This window comes from Eptesicus fuscus, chromosome 22, assembly GCF_027574615.1.
Source record: "Eptesicus fuscus isolate TK198812 chromosome 22, DD_ASM_mEF_20220401, whole genome shotgun sequence".
Classification (NCBI taxonomy): Eukaryota; Metazoa; Chordata; class Mammalia; order Chiroptera; family Vespertilionidae; genus Eptesicus; species Eptesicus fuscus.
This window is the reverse complement of record NC_072494.1, coordinates 6,897,654-6,915,405: the sequence shown is the minus strand read 5'-3', so window position 1 is coordinate 6,915,405 and position 17,752 is coordinate 6,897,654. Positions and strand designations below refer to the sequence as shown.

General features: G+C 43.2%; 1 protein-coding gene across 4 annotated transcripts in view; it reads right to left on the bottom strand.

The window, feature by feature from the left end:
• CEPT1 (choline/ethanolamine phosphotransferase 1) overlaps positions 1-17,734 on the bottom strand; it is a 33,005-nt gene extending 15,271 nt beyond the window's left edge. For 2 of the 4 annotated variants that reach the window (XM_054712299.1, XM_028154043.2), the window contains exons 1-4: positions 17,642-17,734; positions 9,244-9,653; positions 6,550-6,697; positions 4,401-4,542 (exon numbers count right to left, since the gene is read on the bottom strand). In XM_054712299.1, the coding sequence (XP_054568274.1) occupies positions 4,401-4,542; positions 6,550-6,697; positions 9,244-9,582 (629 nt within the window). In that variant the 5' untranslated portion in view covers positions 9,583-9,653; positions 17,642-17,734. Of the gene's footprint in view, positions 1-4,400; positions 4,543-6,549; positions 6,698-9,243; positions 9,654-10,241; positions 10,310-17,641 lie in introns of those variants that run through there. The other 2 variants (XM_054712298.1, XM_054712300.1) reach the window with 2 other exon arrangements.
• Between the last annotated feature and the right edge of the window lie 18 nt (positions 17,735-17,752).

The following is a 17,752-nucleotide window of genomic DNA, read 5'->3' as shown; positions in this document are numbered from 1 at the left end:
ATTTATTCTTTAGAGCAGGGGTGGGGAACGCCCGGCCCTCGGGCCACGTAAGGCCCGCAGAATCATCTGGTCTGGCCTTGCCAAGGGAACCGCAGGCGGGAACAGAAATTCAATAAATCTAGGAGCTTTTTTTATAGCAACATAAATTTATATTAAATGAATAATACTGAGCAAATGATGTTATAAATACGCAAATGGCCTGCGGACTAAAGGGTCCCAGGTTCAATTCCAGTCAAGGGCACATGCCCGGGTTGCAGCTGATCAATGATTCTCTCTCATCATTGATGTTTCTATCTCTCCCTCTTCCTTCCTCTCTGAAATCAATAAAAATAGATTAAAAAAAAATTTTTTTTAATAGGGTTGCCCTGGCATGTTTCCCTCCCCAGCCTTTCATATCCAGGCTTAGAATAACGATCCTGACGGGCTCAGCTGGGCATGGAAGGGTCCGATGAGCAGTACTCATCCCAGCTCTACTTGCTCAGACCAGAAGCACCGTCAGGACAGGGCCCTGGGTAGGGATACGGTGGCTACTGCTCCCTGCACAAGGCAGCTTTTACCTGTGACCAGAGTAAAGTGCTGGCCGGTACGGCTCACACCGGCCCACTCACAATACCTCACTCTGAATGGAAATTAGTTAGTAATGGATGAATTAAATTACTGGACCTTTTTATTCAAGATACTAAGAGCACATTTAATAGGAACTAAAAATAGTAACATTAGGAGACTAAGAAAAACAAATTTCTTATTTAGCAAACATATTGTTTTATAAGATTATTAAAGGTACAGCAACCTGAATTTATGATATATATAAAAAATCCTCGTGATTTTTTTTCACGCATGTGTGTAAACATCAAAATAAAATGATTGAAACAGAAGTATTTAAAAATAAAATTCCTAAGGGGCCTAAGGCTGCTTCCACTTTCCTCTGCGTAAGAAAAAGGGATTTTAAAAAATATACATTTTATTAATTTTTTACAGAGAGGAAGGGAGAGGGATAGAGAGTTAGAAACATCGATGAGAGAGAAACATCGATCAGCTGCCTCCTGCACACCCCCTGCTGGGAACCGGAATCGAACCTGGGACCCTTCAGTCCACAGGCCAACGCTCTATCCACGGAGCCAAACCAGTCAGGGCGAAAAAGGGATTTTAAAAAATTCCTTTATTTAAACCACATTTGAGAGTTGACCTTGCTCTTTCCTAATTAAACAGAATAAACGTTGGGCTTCTCCTCCCCGACACAGACTGGACTTCATTAGACACGTTCCTCTTCTACTTGCTCTCGCAAAACATGTGAACTCCAAAATGGCATTTTTAGAACTTCTTTAAAAGTATCTTTATTACTCCATATACACTGGCATTTGGATAAATATCTTCTTAAATGTAAAGCATTTGCAGCATATTTCTATGAATGTGGTAACTTACTTTTAATTTAAAAATATCAATTCAGTGTTGCCTTATTGTGAATGCAGGATTTCAGAAAATAGTATACAATTTTCCCAAATCAAAACCAATCCCTTATAATACTATTTAATTTAAATCGAGATGTTGAACTCAAAGTGGCCTCAGTGTCTCACTGTGATTTTTCACACCGTTGTAAGGCAGTGCCAGTCGCTCCTGTCTTTACCCTACACTCCCCTCTAGTCGGCTGACGTCCTGTGTGTGCTGGGACCTTTCCCATTAAAAACTAATGGGAACTAACTTTTACAAAATATAAAACCCTCCCTCCTTTGAGCCCACGTTCCCTCTGGCTGCTTCCCGCCACAGCCACCCATTCTGTACGTAACCTCCGCTGTGTGCTTATGTATTCCTTTCACTTGTCATCCCCACAATCTGGCTCCTACCCACCACTACAGAGAAACCACTGTGACGGCCTCACACTGCCAAATCCAATGTACACGCTTCTGTCCTCATTTTGAGTCTTGGCAGCATTTAGCATTGTTCTCTTTCAAAATCCATTCCGGAATGCCTCCTCCTACTCCGGCTGTTCAATTTCATGGGCTTCTTTCCAGGCTTGCTGTCTATGTTTTCTGCCATTCTTACCCTATCTGACGTCTAAAATTCCCCATCTACGTCTCCTAGATAGAACTCTCCCTTCAACAGGCTCCTCTGGCCTGGCTGGGTAGCTCAGTTGGTTGGAGTGTCATCCCCATGCCACAGTTTGGGGTTCGATCCCTGGTCAGGGCACATACAAGAATCCATCAATGAATGCGTAATTGAGTGGAACAACAAATCAATGTCTCTCTCTCTCTCTTTACCTCCCTTCCTCTCCCTCTCTCAAAAGGCTCCTTTTCCTGAAGTGCCTCTCTCTACCTTCCATCCACCCACCTGGGAAGGTGATCTGGGAGCCATGCCAGTCTCCGCTCCCTCTCTCTCCATATCCAGACAGATACCCTACAGTTTCTACCTCTTAAATCTCCACCTTCCCCCTTCCTCTTCCACAGCACTGTCTTTGTGCTGGTTCATTCCTCACATTCACTGTGCTGATGCCTCCTAAGGGGTCTCCTTCCTTCCGTCACAGCCCACTCCAGTCTGCTCATCAAAATGCTGTCAGACTGATCCTGCGTTAGGCCCTGCAAAGGTCCCCCCAGATCCAGGACCAAAGCTCACATTTCTTGACAGGACAAAGGCTCTGGATTTCCTGGGTCTTCTCCAGCCCTATCTCCTGCCACTTGTCCACAGGCATCTGATATGCTAATGACATGGCACTGCCCGCAGTTCTCCAAGTACGTATTTCGTCAAAGGAATACGCCACCAGGAAAACCCTAAGACTGGCAAACAGAAAGCTGTAATAGCAAATCATGCCCACAGACACCTCCCCTGCTTCCATGGCTTTTGCTCTCCTTCCTTCAGTGCTCACAGCACATGGTTGATGCTGCTTTACTTAAAGGGAAAGAGAACAGATTAGGGCTAGGTGATAGATACCTTTTCAAAATAAGGGCCTGAAAGTTAACTGAGATCATACCAATGAAACACAAACTATGTGAAAACAGTACCATCACTTAATTAGGGCAAACCAAGTGATCGTAGAGTCTGAGAAAAAAAAAAAATAGGTACATAATATTTTCAAACAGTATTTTTAAAAATAATATCAGAAATTTTAAATATTTTCTGAGCACTGATCATTTTTAAACTGCTGATGAATGCATATAGTCTTCAATTGGACACTCACATCCACTACTATCTCTTATAATAAGGATAACATTTTAAAATGGGCCTTAAACATGTTCTCTAAACCCCTTTATTTTGAAATTATTGAGACATGTCTCTTAGCTAATATCCAAAATGTTAATAATTATTTAGTTACTGTCATAAGTTAAGAACACCTTAGATTATATTTAAATAAGTTTAGCAAAAGTCATCTCAACTAAACTTGTAGGGAACACCTGACTTTCTATGCGCTCTGTATTTTTCAAAACGTCAACAACTAAATTCATTATGGATCTAAAATTCAAAACTCCATCAATGACTCATCTTAATTAGAGACTAGGTTAAGATGTTCTCCCATCATTTACCACCAGATTTTTATTTTGACATTTCATGCTGTATTCTGAGTCTTTGTTCAAGTTCTTTCTCTTTTAATCTTATACCACGAAAAAAGTAAAAGACTAACTTGAGCAGTATAAATAGGATCTGTGATACTTAATTAAACACCAGTTGGTCAATTCCACCCTTAACCTCATTCCGAGACTGGTTTACTCATTAATATTTATGGATCACTACGCTGAACTATTCACTTTGAAGTTTGAAGGGAGTTTTTGTATTTTATTTTTTAAATTCTTAGGCATTTTGTTAGCAGTAATAACCTATGTGGTGTGCTCATGTCAATCAAATTACCAAGAGCTTATATTTTTATAGATTCATAAATAAAACAACGTGAAAAGAATAAAACCTTATTAAGCTATGATATTTAGAAATTAGAGTTGCTCTTTGCTCTTATTAAGTATCTTTTTCTTTCCTGAAAATGAATTTTCATAGATCAAAATAAAACACAGGCCCGGCTGGTGTGGCTCAGTGGTTGAGCGTTAACCAATGAACCAGGAGGTCACAGTTCAATTCTGGTCAGGGCACATGCTTGGATTGCAGGCTCGATCCCCAGCAGGGGGCGTGCAGGAGGCAGCCGATCAATGATTCTCTCACATCATTGATATTTCTCTCTCTCTCTCTCCTTCTTCCTTCCTCTCTGAAATCAATTTTAAAAAAATCAAAAAACAAAAATACTGTGATAGAAGGACACATAATGGAGACCCTTAGGTAACAGCTAGAATAATGAGGGTTCTCAACTTCTTTCATTTACTAAATTTTGTAATATGACCAATACCTAATATTCAAATACCTATAAGCATAAGCAACATTCTTGTTGCTTGAAAGATAAAATAAAATAACCATCCAGTGCTACTTACATTCCAAATCGCAATGTTCCAGAAACATATGTTTGCCAGTGCGCACAATAGAACATGAACGTCCCAGCAAAACAACAAAAGAACATCCAATCGGGATTTGTCCCCAGCTGCACCGCAATGCAAGTTCCAAGAACCACAAACACTGAAAAAGAAAGATCACAATGAACACTTGAACAATCTGAATAAAAAAACAGTGAGCTGCCCTAGCCGGTGTGGCTCAGTGGATAGAGCGTTGGCCTGTGGACCGAAAGGGCACGTACCTCCATTGCAGGCTCCTCCCCGGCCTGGGCTCTGTCTGGTTGAGGCGAGTGCAGGAGGCAACCAATCGATGTGTTTCTCTCATCAATATTTCTCTCTGTCTTTCCCTCTCTCTTCCATTCTCTCTAAAAATCAATGGGAAAATATCCTCGAGTGAGGATTAAAATCACACACATACACAAAAAAAGCCCCACATTGAGCTGAAATGATTTTAGAGGAGACAAAAGACAGACATGCTGTAAATGTACAATCTGTTACCAATGATAAACAAGAAAGAATATAATCTTTTACATTATAGTTTACCCTGTAATTTCTTTTTAAAAAAAATATTTCTATTGATTTCAGAGAAAAAGGGAAAGAGAGAGAGATATAGAAACATCAATGATGAGAGAGAATCATTGATCGGCTGCCTCCTGCACGCCCTCCACTGGGGATGGAGCCAGCAACCTGGGCATGTGCTCTTGACCAGAATCGGACCCGGGACCCTTCAGTCCGCAGGCCAGCGCTCTATCCACTGGCCAAACCAGCTAGGGCTACCCTGTAATTTCAATCTTTTCTTTCTCTACAGGATGGTGACCGCTGCTCTACACCACTTAGTGAATCCTAAGTTTATGAAAGCAACTAAAATACGTTAGCTTTTTTTTTTTTGCGTATTCTCCCAACTTAATGATAGTGTACTAACGAGCAGTAAAAAAAACAAAAGATAAGGCAGAGTCAAAAAGAAAGAAAAACTAGCCTGGCCGGTATGACTCAGCTGTTGAGCGTCGACCTATGAACCAGGTCACAGTTCCATTCCTGGTCAGTGTGGTCAGGGCACATGCCCAGGTTGCGGGCTCAATCCCTAGTGTGAGGTGTGCAGGAGGCAGCCGATTAATGATTCTCTCTCATCATTGAGGTTTCTCTCTCTCTCTCTCTCCCTTTCCCTTTCTCTCTGAAAATCAATAAAAATATATTTTTAAAAAATAAAAGGAAAAATAATTCACAAAGGGACTTACTTGCTTCAGATGGATAGCCATCTTTTCTTATTTAGCAGATATCGTTATGGACTTCCCTATAAAAGTTTCGAACTCAAACTATGGAGCAAAAATGACTATCACTTAAAATGAAACAGGACCTTATCGTTCTGCTGTCAGGATACACAGAAACAGTAGCTTTAATGTGCACCCACATCTGCAAATCTGAGTCCACGAGGTGAAACTATTGAGGGTTTTGTTTTTCTTTTAAAATCTTTTCATTGCTATGCCAAATGACAAGAAACCAACTAAAGAACTAATTAAAAATAAGTGTGTGAGTGGTGGTGGTGGCGGGGGAAGACTAGTTAGAAGCTGTCCTTTAGTTCCTAAATCTCGTTTTGCCCTCTAAAATGATACTGAGATATTATTTTACACACAGTACAAATAGAGACATATCACCTATAATCTAACTATAGTAACTCAACTATCGCTAGCACATTAGTGTGTTTTTCTAGTCCTTTGCTCATAGTTGTAACCCAAATCTACGATATAATTTTAAATGTCTACAAAATATCCATCTAACTATAAAGACTAGGAATTTCCTAGTCTCCCACTATTGTATTCACATCTATAATTTATGAGATTTTTTTGATGACAACAATGCCATAAGATTTTGAAAAATAACTGGTGCCAAAACAATAATACTTCCGGTTAAAAAGAACTTTAGTGGAAACTAATATAATTTCTAAATTTCCCAATACAGCTAATAATGAACAAACATTAGCCAGTTCTACAGTTTTTGGGAAATACTGAAACTTACATGAAATCACCATTCTAATAACCATTATACCACCATAAACCTCCTATTCATTCTAACACTGTTTGTCACATCCCCTTTGTCACTATTAATCATTAACATTTAAAAAAATCAATAGTACCTGTTGATAGTGAATCACAACCATGATCAAAAAGTTCTCCCAAAGGAGTACTACTATTGGTTCTTCTCGCCTGCTTCCCGTCTATGGCATCCAAAGACTGGTAGATGAAAAGGCCACACGCACAGGCAATATATGCCCACAGAGGTGCCTGCGCAATAACACAAGAAAAGCGAGACTGTTAAGACACACTCGTGACTGTGGTTGGCTAATATGTTTTATCTTCATTTTCCAGAGAAGCACTACTGGTTCCGCTCTGGGAGAGAAGATCCAGGTGCTACATCATGAAAAACATTCCGAAACAATCCGAACTGTGAAAGAATTAAATTCCTTAATTAGTACCGGTGCTCAGACAGAAACTGGATAACACGTCCCAGGGACATTCCAGAAATCCCATGATCCATAAGACTCAGTAATTTCTACAAGATTCTTTCTAACACTTAGACTCAAAAGAGTCAATGAGTGAATAATGTAATCCTGTGTTTCCCAAATTGTATCTTTCAAGATGTTTACAGGTATGACATGGAAAAAACACACATTTCCATGCTAAACTCATGTGGGAAAGACTGGCTTAAACAAGTCCATCCCAGCCCTAGCCCATTTGGCTTAGTGGATAGAATATCGGCCTGCAACGGAAGAGTCCCAGGTTCGATTTCGGTCAAGGGCACACGCCCGGGTTACGGGTTCCATCCCCAGTAGGGGTGTGCAGGAGGCAGTTGATCAATGATTCTCTCGCATCATTGATGTTTCGATCTCTCTCTCCCTCTAACTTTCCTCTCTGAAATATAAAACAAAAACAAAAAACATACAAACTCAGTACAACTGGAAGGCTTCTACTGGAATCGACCCATTTCCCTGCTGTTCTTCTGTATCTCTAAAGATGTGGGAAATCTGCACCCAATTCCTCCGGAAGTAGCTGTTAGGTCCTCAAGTAAGCTACTTGTAAAACAGCTCAAAGGACAGGTAATAAAGAATCCAAGGACAGCCAGGCCAGTGTGGCTCAGTGGTTGAGCGTCAAGCTATGAACCAGGAGGTGATGGTGCGATTCCAGGTCAGGGCACATGCACAGGTTTTAGGCTTGATCTCCAGTGTGGGGTGTGCAGGAGGCAGCCGATCAATGATTCTCTCTCATCATGGATGTTTCTATCTGTCTCTCCCTCTCCCTTCCTCTCTGAAATCAATAATATATAATTATATATATATATATATATTTTTTTTTAAAAGAATCCCAGGACATATTTGTGGAGGAGGAGACTAGTTCATGACAGGTCCCTGCCTCCTGACCATTGCAGGGCCTGCTGGCCAGGTCCAGATGGCCCCGGGCCAGAACAGAGGTGGCTTCCGGGAAATCCCCTCCTACTGTCAGCTGGTTCCTGGAACTGGCCGTGGCTCTGCCCCTACCGAGTGGGTCACACCGGAGTAACCCTATGCATCCTGCCTTGTTCTACGTGAGCCTTCAGTCCTGCCCTGGAAAACTGTCTTCCATCTTATGTAAAGTTAGACTGGTTTCTGTTTTTGAAGTTTCCTGCCTGATGTAAAGTAAGATAGTTAAGAAAATGAGGAAAAAACAGAAATATGTCCATACAATCTGTATGGACTGGATTTGTGTCGTCAAAGAGGAATTAAACTAGTTGTTCAAGGATGAGGGGGAAATGAGCTCTGGGAAAAAAATCAACTATGAGTTGATGAAAACCGAAAGGGATAGATGATGACAAATCATATGACATGACTACTTAGAAAATTGTTACTTTAAGCTTAAAACATACAAGAAATGTGTGGCCATTATGACACATGGTTCAGGGTCACTTTTAACACCTTGAGTTGAGAATCACCTTCTATTTTCTGGGTTCCATGTGACCAACCATTCTGATTAATATGGGCGCAACAAGTGTTTTGATTCTTTCCTCTGCCTAACTACCGCAGTTCACTTTCTGACAAGGAAATTTTTAAAACCAACGAAGTAAACAGTTGACCCATTCAGATGAAGGGCCCTAGTTTCAGTTTCGGTTTTATGTAGTGAGTTCGGAGGGAAACAGAGGAAGCAGCGGTAGACACTGCATCTGCCGAGGCCCCGGGAGGGCGTCCCTAAGCAGTTCCATGCTTCCTTTCTGAATGGCAGCCACGGCGGGACACCGAGCAGGAGAAACATTACAGTGACTTTTTCTTACACTTCTCTCGCCTTTTAGAATCACAGAGATATCTGAGGTCTATCAGCCACATGCGTTTACGGGAGAGAAGAGCGATATTCAACAATCGCTCTGGAAGGAAGAGGACAACACTTCGGATGTGACTGATTTACAGCATGCCACCTCACCACCACAGCCTGCTCTCTCTGATTATTTTAAACTTTGCTAAGGCTTTATTCAGCCATCTCCCTCACCCCCCCCAAAAAAGAAAGAAAACTCTTTTGTAAAGAACTGAGATTTACTGATTCTAAAAGGAACGTTTTACGTGTTCACCCCCACTAACGTTAATTTACCTACCGGAATCAGAGTCCACCCTCTCCGTATGGTTTCTCGTACCCATCGTGCATGAGGTAGGTTGCAGTAGCGAGCTTTATTAAACTATCTTAGGTGACAGGATATTTGAAAACAGCTGACAAACGTTGTCAGGGTATCTGATCTTTACCTAGAAATCCAATGACAGTGTTTCTGGTATGTAACCGATGTGCGTCACTGGCGTGAAGAAATTCCTTACCTGCTCTGTAGCGGTAGGGCAGTAGAAGACTAATAAAACTGTCGTGCAGATGTTTATGGACAGCCCGATGATGGTGATGAGATTCGGGGCAATCCACGAGGGGACTCTTCCCACGAGCCACTCCCAGTACCGCTGCATGAGGGGCTCCAGCAGGGACCGGCCGGCGCTCTGGTATCGGTGCTCTTCCAGCCGCTTGAGCTGGTGTCGGGACAGCGGCGGCGTGGGCAGCTGGAACAATTTGTTTAACACACACCCTGGCGTGCTCACGTGCCCGAAGCCCACGGGGGACTCCGCGCGCGAGTCCCCGCATCGTTTCCTGGATGACCGCTGGCCGCTCATGGACTCTGGCTTTCTTTTATTTGGAGAGGATAATTTATCTTGCTTTATAGCTCTTTGTGGCTGGTCTTTCCCTGGGGGGAGGAGGGGAGGGAGACAAAAGTTTTGTCAGCCATTATTTACATCAATAAATTAAAAAAATAAAAAAGTCAAACTGGTAATAGACTTTCCAACCAGGACCAGAAAAGCAGGGGTTTGCTTTCAGTTTTAGTTCTTATTGATGGTGCTTCCTGCTACCTTACAGCGTGGTGACTTCAAAGCTCACGGCCTTTTTTATCTCACTGCCTTCAGGAGTATCATGGGACAAATCTTATAAATGATCGAATCATTTCAAATACACGAAAACGGAGCTCCAAAGGCATACCCCAAGAGCGAGCAAATGAGTATTCACATCGTGGGTCTTAAACTAGATTTTTTTATTTAATGCTGACAGGTAACGTTTATTGAGCACTTACTATATACGAAAAACTTTAAGCATGTCTTCACGTTTCCTGTATCAACTCATTTAATCCTCACAACAACCCCAGAAGGTAAGGACTCTTAATTAGACCTATTTTTACAGAAAGTGAAACTAAGGCAAAGAGAGGCTGATTATTTACTTGGGAGGTTCAGACAAACACAGGGTTCCTGTTTAAGCTAAAATAAAAGATAAAACTTCTCACCAGTAGAAAAGGATTCTCTACAGACAGTATTCCACGTGGGGGTCAACAGCAATGAAAAGGTGACTTTCAGAGGACAATAGATGGTCTTAGCAGCGTGACAGATGAACTGAGGTGATAAGGAGGAACGGTACGTGCTTTGGTGATGACTATTCTCAAAGGACTTTGAATTTAATCCCTGAAGTACGTGCGTGTGACTCAAAGCGTATTAGAGATAACGTAATTATTGTTTTTTAAGCAGTGTAAGGAAATAATGACGTGTATTTTCAAGATTAATAGGATAGATATATACTAATCAGAATAGAGATAGGAGTGAGAACATTTAAAAATTAGTATGGCTCCGCTGATTGGAGTATCGCCTGTACGATGAAAGGTCACAGGTTGGATTCCTGATCAGGGCATGCATGGGGGGCAACCGATCAATGTTTCACTCTCACATTGATGTTTCTCTCTCTCTCTCCCTTCCTCTTTCTTTAAAATCAATAAAAGCATGTCCTTGGGTGAGGATTTAAAAAAAATAAAGTAAATAAACAAATAACAATTAGTATGGAGACTTCAAAGGTTTGAAGTGGTGAGGGCCTAGAGCAGGCTGGTAAAAATGGAAACATGAAAGACAGCCAAATCTTTAAGTAATTTCTATTTAAAAGGAAGAGTCGAGAGAAAGTACTTTGGGCTTAGAGAGGAGGGTGAAGGAGCAGAGGAAAAAAGTAATCAATAGAGACCAGTGGTACTACTGTCTACAGGGGTGGGGAAGAAGAATCAGCTGGTTATTTGGCTTTCGGTGGCGGGGTGGGGATGAGAGAGGATCTGGGGCTGAGGGTAGGAAATACGTATGTGCACCTTTTAGGTACAGGTGTTTTAGACAAATGAAAATATCATTATCACTTTAGAAGCTTAAGTCTAGTTTAAGGCTAAAAAGTAGGAAAGTTCTCGAAGGGATTAGGTATGAAGAGAAAATGAAACAAAGAACCTTGTGGGAAACTGATATTTAGTGAGCAGGAGAAAAAGAAGCCATAAGCGATTTGAAAAAAAAAAAAAAGGAATAATCTTAAGTAGTGGCATTGTACCAAGAGGGTGCACGCTGATCTTCTGGTAGAGGGATACCCAGAACGCTCTGTGAAATTTCCAGAAACGCCGCACCACGGGATACAGAATGTGATCCAGGGTCTAGGACATCTCAACAATGGGTCTAGTATCAAAACATGCCCAGGACTTCTTGCCTCGACTGCCATAAGTAACAAATCCCAAAGTTTCAATGTCACTAAAGATCTAAGTGGCATCCAAAACCACAGTCAGTCATAGAGCTTGGTAACTGCCTGCACGAAAAAGGGGCCACAGGTTAAACCTGACAAGTTCAGGGGAGGCACATGGTGGGCCTTACAGACTCAGACACCAAAGGTAACCACGCAGGATGGTCTGGGCATAACTAACGGCAGGTCGTGGTGGGCAGTCACATCCTGGGCCTGTAGCTTCCTTGACAAAAGTCAATCTTAACGTTAAGTGAGCTTGTCTATTGTCTTTTTGCATCTAAAATTACATATCTTTGGGAGATCTCCTCTTCCAGACCCCTCAGAGCACACCCACTGCATCACAGCACAGAACCCCTCATTGTTATCTTATGCCCCCCAAACCATCTCTATGTACAATAAAGACTGCTAACTATCCTATACCCACCAAAGTAAAAGAAATACTGTATGTGTCTCTATGGTTTACTCCTCATCCAATCTCCGAGATTTCCCAGCTTTGCTTTCTCCCACCTCCCAAATCTACTACCAATGACTTTCATGTACCCCCCCCCCCCCCCCCCCCCTCCCCCCTTACCTCCTTCGGTTCTGATGTATAAAATAAACGGCAAAACTACCGTTCTCTGGAGCATTTTCTCAATCTGTTGAGATTTCGCTTCCTGGCCACTGTCAGTTTGGCTCAAATAAATCCATCAAAGTTCTCTACAGATTTGGACATTCCTTAAGTCGACTTGCGTCACAAACCAATTGATTACAACCGTAAGCAATCCTTATATAATGTCAAACAACTGGTTACAAGATCATTTTAGATCAAGTGACAGACTGATAACCACCAAAATACTTAGCTTTATAGTAAGCCAGCTTTCCTATAGTCAAACTTAGTATGCGTTTTTATATTTGGTATGCTCTTATGGAATTCCACTTAAAGCTGGAACAAAAAGTTTAGCCAACTTAACTTATATTTTATTATTATAGTATTCCATCCTCCTCCCCCTTTCCTGCTTTTTTTAAAGGTAACATATTGAGGGTGCTGGCCCACTTCTGGCACTAACAGCTACAAGCAACTGATCCTAATGGTTTTAAGTTTGAGCATTTGGCAGGGCTGTATGATAAACTGATACGTTTCCTTCTGGGTGTTTTCCCTTGCTGACCTAGATTTTTTTTTTTTTAACCCTCTATTTCTCTCTTGGAAAAATGTACATTTTGACAAACCTTTCTAGATCTAGCCACTGTCTAATTCACCCAAGGGGGGAAAAAGCCAAAAAGTTTTTGAACATTTCAATTTGGCAAGATTGTCTCTGTGAAGCTGTTAGCAACAAGATTGCAAACACACATTCAGATACATGTGGCCCCTGACTTACTATGCTTCCAACACGTCCAGACAACCACAGAGGGTGCTGTCACTGCCACAGTCCCACCTCCCTCCATCACACCTGAAATGCAGAGGCTATTGACAGGAAACTCATCTCAGGAAAAAATAAGAGCTTCTGAATTTTAGCAAATTTCATATTTCAAGAGGGCAGGGCAGGGTAGATGACTACCAGTAGGAAGATCAGACTATATGGAGAGAAAGGGGAAAAGGACGTGGGATGGAGATATGAAAAAGAGGCACAAACATTACAAGAATTATTTCAGGCACTTAGGATTTTGCCTAAGCCAGGTGTATGGCCAAAGGATGAAAAGAAAATACCATTTTCTTGCCATACTACAAGGAACTAAAAAAGAAAAAAATGACCAAGAAAGAAATTAAAATTATCGCTGGCTAGAGAAACCTAGCTACAAGTCGTAAGTTTTTATGAGAAAACTAGAAACCCGATGCACGAAGATTCGTGCAGGAATGGGCCTTCCTTTCCCTGGCTGCCAGCACCGCCTTTCCACTCCAGCCCCTGAGCCGCCTCTTTCTGCTCCGGCCCCACCTTCCCACGCTGCCCAGAGGCCCTGCAAGCATCCCGCCCCACCCCCTCGGCACCTGCATGTGCAAATTAACCACCATCTTTGTTGGGTTGATTTGCATACTCGCTCCTGATTGGCTGGTGGGTATCGCGGAGGTATGGTCAATTTGCATCTTTCTCTTTTTAAAAAAATTTTATTTTTATTGATTTTTTACAGAGAGGAAGGGAGAGGGATAGAGAGTTAGAAACATCAATGAGAGAGAAACATCGATCAGCTGCCTCCTGCACACTCCCCACCGGGTATGTTCCCTCAACCAAGGTACATGCCCTTGACCGGAATCGAACCTGGGACCCTTCAGTCCGCAGGCCGACGCTCTATCCACTGAGCCAAACCGGTTAGGGCACATCTTTCTCTTTTATTAGTGTAGATGGATCCCAAGTTCCAAATGCATTCAGCCAATCTCTCAGTGCCGTATACAAGACAGACACAGTCCCAGCTCCCACATCCAACGGGAAAATAACTAAAAACAGGTAAACAAGCAAATAAGATGACACATTGTGATAGGTGCTATGACAAAAACAAAGTGTGGAGCCAGAAAGCAGGTGAGGGTGTGCGGTGTGAATAAGGTGGTTGAAGTCTGGGAAGAGGTGGCATGGATACCAAATACAGAAGATACCAAATCCAAGAGCAGCAGAAACCATCCACAAAAAAGGAACCGGCCCTGAGGCAAGAAAAAACTTATCTCGTACAGGCACCTTTGCGATCAGTATGGCTGGGCAGTCGTAAACCAGATGAGTTACTGTGGTGATCACTTTCCAACATACACATATGTAAACTCAGTATGTTGCACACTAGAAACTAACATCATGTTAATATAATGTTACATAGTTATGTCATATTTTTATATTAATCTAATGTTATATGTTAATAATATCTCAATTACAACCCCCCACAAAAGAGTGGAATACAATGAAGTTTGAAAAGCCAGATAGTGCAGAGGTTTATGGTCCACAGCAAGGAGTTTTCATTCTGATGTTATAGAAAGCCATCAAGGAGCTTATAAAGAAACCTGTAAGTTTGTAGCACAGTCTATTTGTTAACTGAGGAAATCTACACGAATAAAAGAGAGATATGCAAATTGACCGTACCTCCATGACACTCACCAGCCGATCTGGGGTGAGTATGCAAATTAACCCAACAAAGATGGTGGGTTAATTTGCATATGCAGGAGCAGAGCTAAGACTGAAGACTAAAGATGACTGAAGACTGAAGAGGCCTGGCTTCTCTGCTGCGGCCAGAGCGGAGGAAAACCGGTGCCGGCAGCCAGGGGAAGGAAGGCCTATTGCACGAATCTTCATGCAACGGGCCTCTAGTGTTTTCATAAATTGTAATAGTAAAAGTAAATTTTTAAAGTAAAAATTTCCCACCCCCTGGATAACACTGATCACAGGCCTATGTATAGCTATTGCAACCTTTCCACTTCTAATTAGCACAGTCCCCTCCTCTGCTATAACCTTTCACAGCACTTACCACATTTTAAACCTCTTTTGGTTGTTGTTATTGGTGGCAGTGATGGTGTTTTGGTCTTTCCCCACCAGGTCTGTAAGCACCTGGAGTGTGGGGCCATATCTGTCTCAACCTTTTTTTTTTTTTTTTTTCAAGAATCTCATAGCATAGCTAACGTTAGTAGGCAATTAGTTCTCATTCGTGGAACAATGAGCAAATGTGATTCATCTAGTATTTAATGATCACTTAGTGGTTCTAGACCTTGAGGAAACAGCAAGATTGAAATATGCCATCCATGCCCAAACAGCCGAGTCATAACATGCTGTGAACAAACTGTTGTGGGAGTCCAGAGGAGGGGGCCCGGATGATCTAACAGTAAGTTTTCTTTGGGCAGGCATGCATATTTTTATGTGAAAAGTCCAACAAAGGGCCCTGGCTGGTGTGCTCAGTGGTTAGAGCACCAGTCCATGCACTGAAGGGTGGTGGGTTCGATTTCTGTTCTGGGTTGCAGATTCCTTCCCACCCCAGGCTGGGGTGCATGCGAGGCAACCAATTGACGTATCTCTCTCATATCAGTGTGGTGTTTGTTTGTTTTTTCTCTCTCTCTCCCTCCTTCCTTTCCACTCTCTCAAAATCAACGGGAAAAACCCAACAAAGGTACAAAAATGTAATCTGAGATATTTAATGAATACCTTCACTAAAATTACAATTTGTGGGACTTAAACCTAAGATGCAAAACAACTGTGCTTATAGCAACTGAGGACAATGGCACGCAGCCTACATTATTCCTGTGTTCAGCACTGGGGAACATCTGACACGTATCACACGAAAAAAGGAATCTCCATTGCTCAGCAGAAGCATAAGGTAAGCTTACACAATACCCAACCTGCAGTGGGAGATTCTAGAATTCCCAGCTCCCATGCCTAAGTGTGCCAAGTTTTGAGCTGCACTGATTCAGCAATATGTTAACTAGTACAACCTTTCACAGATACTGGTGACTTCACAGCTCTTTCCAACCTTCGTGGCACTCCTAAAGGAAAATTCTCATGGCCAACACGATTGGGGAGGCAGAGCAGATTAAAAAAGCAAGTGAGAGAGAGAGAGAGAGAGAGAGAGAGAGAGAGAGAGAGAGAGAGCCAACAAGATCAGTGGATTACATTCAGCATTATTTAACAAGTGATACACAAAACAAGCTAGCAAAAACAAAAGCCTTTTCAGTAGACTTGGAAGCAGGAACAGTACTGTGTGATACAATTTAGATCTACTGTTTTGCCGAAGTGAAATCTTGCATTCCTTAAAACCAGGAAACAACTTCCTCCAAGAAGGGGGGCTGGGGGAGGAGGGAGAAGCAACAACCTAGCATTTTATAGATTATTTTCTTATTCCCTTAAAAACCACAGCACAGCATGACCCTCAAAAAGGACATCACCAGCACTTTTAGCCGGCTTAAAGGAGTCCACAGCTGCCTAGAAAACCCATTGACAATGCAATAAAATGTAATTGGGGTTGTAAAAAGTTTAGAGTTATATGTCAAACACTTAATCGTGTTTATAATGTAAACTTTAGAGAGAGACTGGTTGTGGGCGAGGAAGGAGAATACATTTATAAAACGATCGCTGTAAATATTCAGTAATAATCTATTAAGTGGACAACAAATAAAGACGCCTCTGTCGGAGCAGGTTCGTACAAGAGGCAGATTTATCTAACTTGCTTCTTAGCTGGAAGGATCGCAAAGACAAGCTGCACAAGGGGCTTTGGCTAATGTTTCTCAGCACAGACCACGTAGGCAGCAACATGCTTTAGAACCTCCCTCTCTGGAATTTTATGTGAACGACAATGGTTCTCGAGTAGAAATGCTGGAAATGTCCTCACCACAGCCTGACTGGTGTGGTCACTCAATTCAATACACACACGGAACCCATTCCTATTAGTTTTAGAGGAGGGACTGAATAGTTTTTGTTCACCTACAAGATGAGACGCTCATCGTGGTTGAGAGATAGCGGAGACGTTGCCTGCTACCTCAATATGCATTCATTCATGAACTGAGACTTCCAGCAAAATTATACATTCGATCCAAATGACGCAAAAGGGCAAACACGCCCAGCACCGAACGGGAGAAAAAGTTAAAGCGGCTGCACGTCAAGATCCCATTCATCCAGCGTTTCCCGGGAAGCCAGGGGAGCACCAGCAACCCCCCGGCCCAGCCCAGCGCTCCGACAGCCCCGGCGGGCGACCTCGGGGCCGGTCAATACCCTCGGACGTGTCGGCAGAAGTTGCTGACCCAGAAGCGTGGCCCATCCACGAAACACCAGGATCACATTCCAAAGGGAAGGCCACCCCGCCCGGCTCAGGACGCACCGCGGTTCGGGGTGGACCTAACAGGCAAGGTCGGCTCCGCGCGGGCAGCGCCCCCAGCCTCCGGTCTGCCCAACCCCGGTCCCCGAATTCTCCCACTCCGACCACCCCCCGCCCCCGAACCCCAGCAGCCCCCGGGCTCCCGCGCGGGCACCCCGCGGTCGCCACCTCTCCACCCGCGGCCAGAGGGGCAGCGGCCCCTCGCCCTCCCCACAACCCCGCGCGCGAGGCCACCCCGCGGGAGGAAGGACGGCGCCCGCCTCGCGCGAGTCCACACACAGCTCCATTCCCACGCCCCACCCAGCACACGTACCCCTCCCTCCATCCCCTTGGAGAGTCGTGTCCCCCAACAACACATCCTTCCCTCCCGGACCGTCTCCCCAAGACCGAGCCCCGCAGCCTTACCCAGACCCCAGCAAGCACACCCCGAGTATTGATAACTCCCGACTCCAGCCGACTGGGTGACTCTGATGGGCGGCAGCACGTTCACGACACTTTCGCGATTGCCGTAAAGGA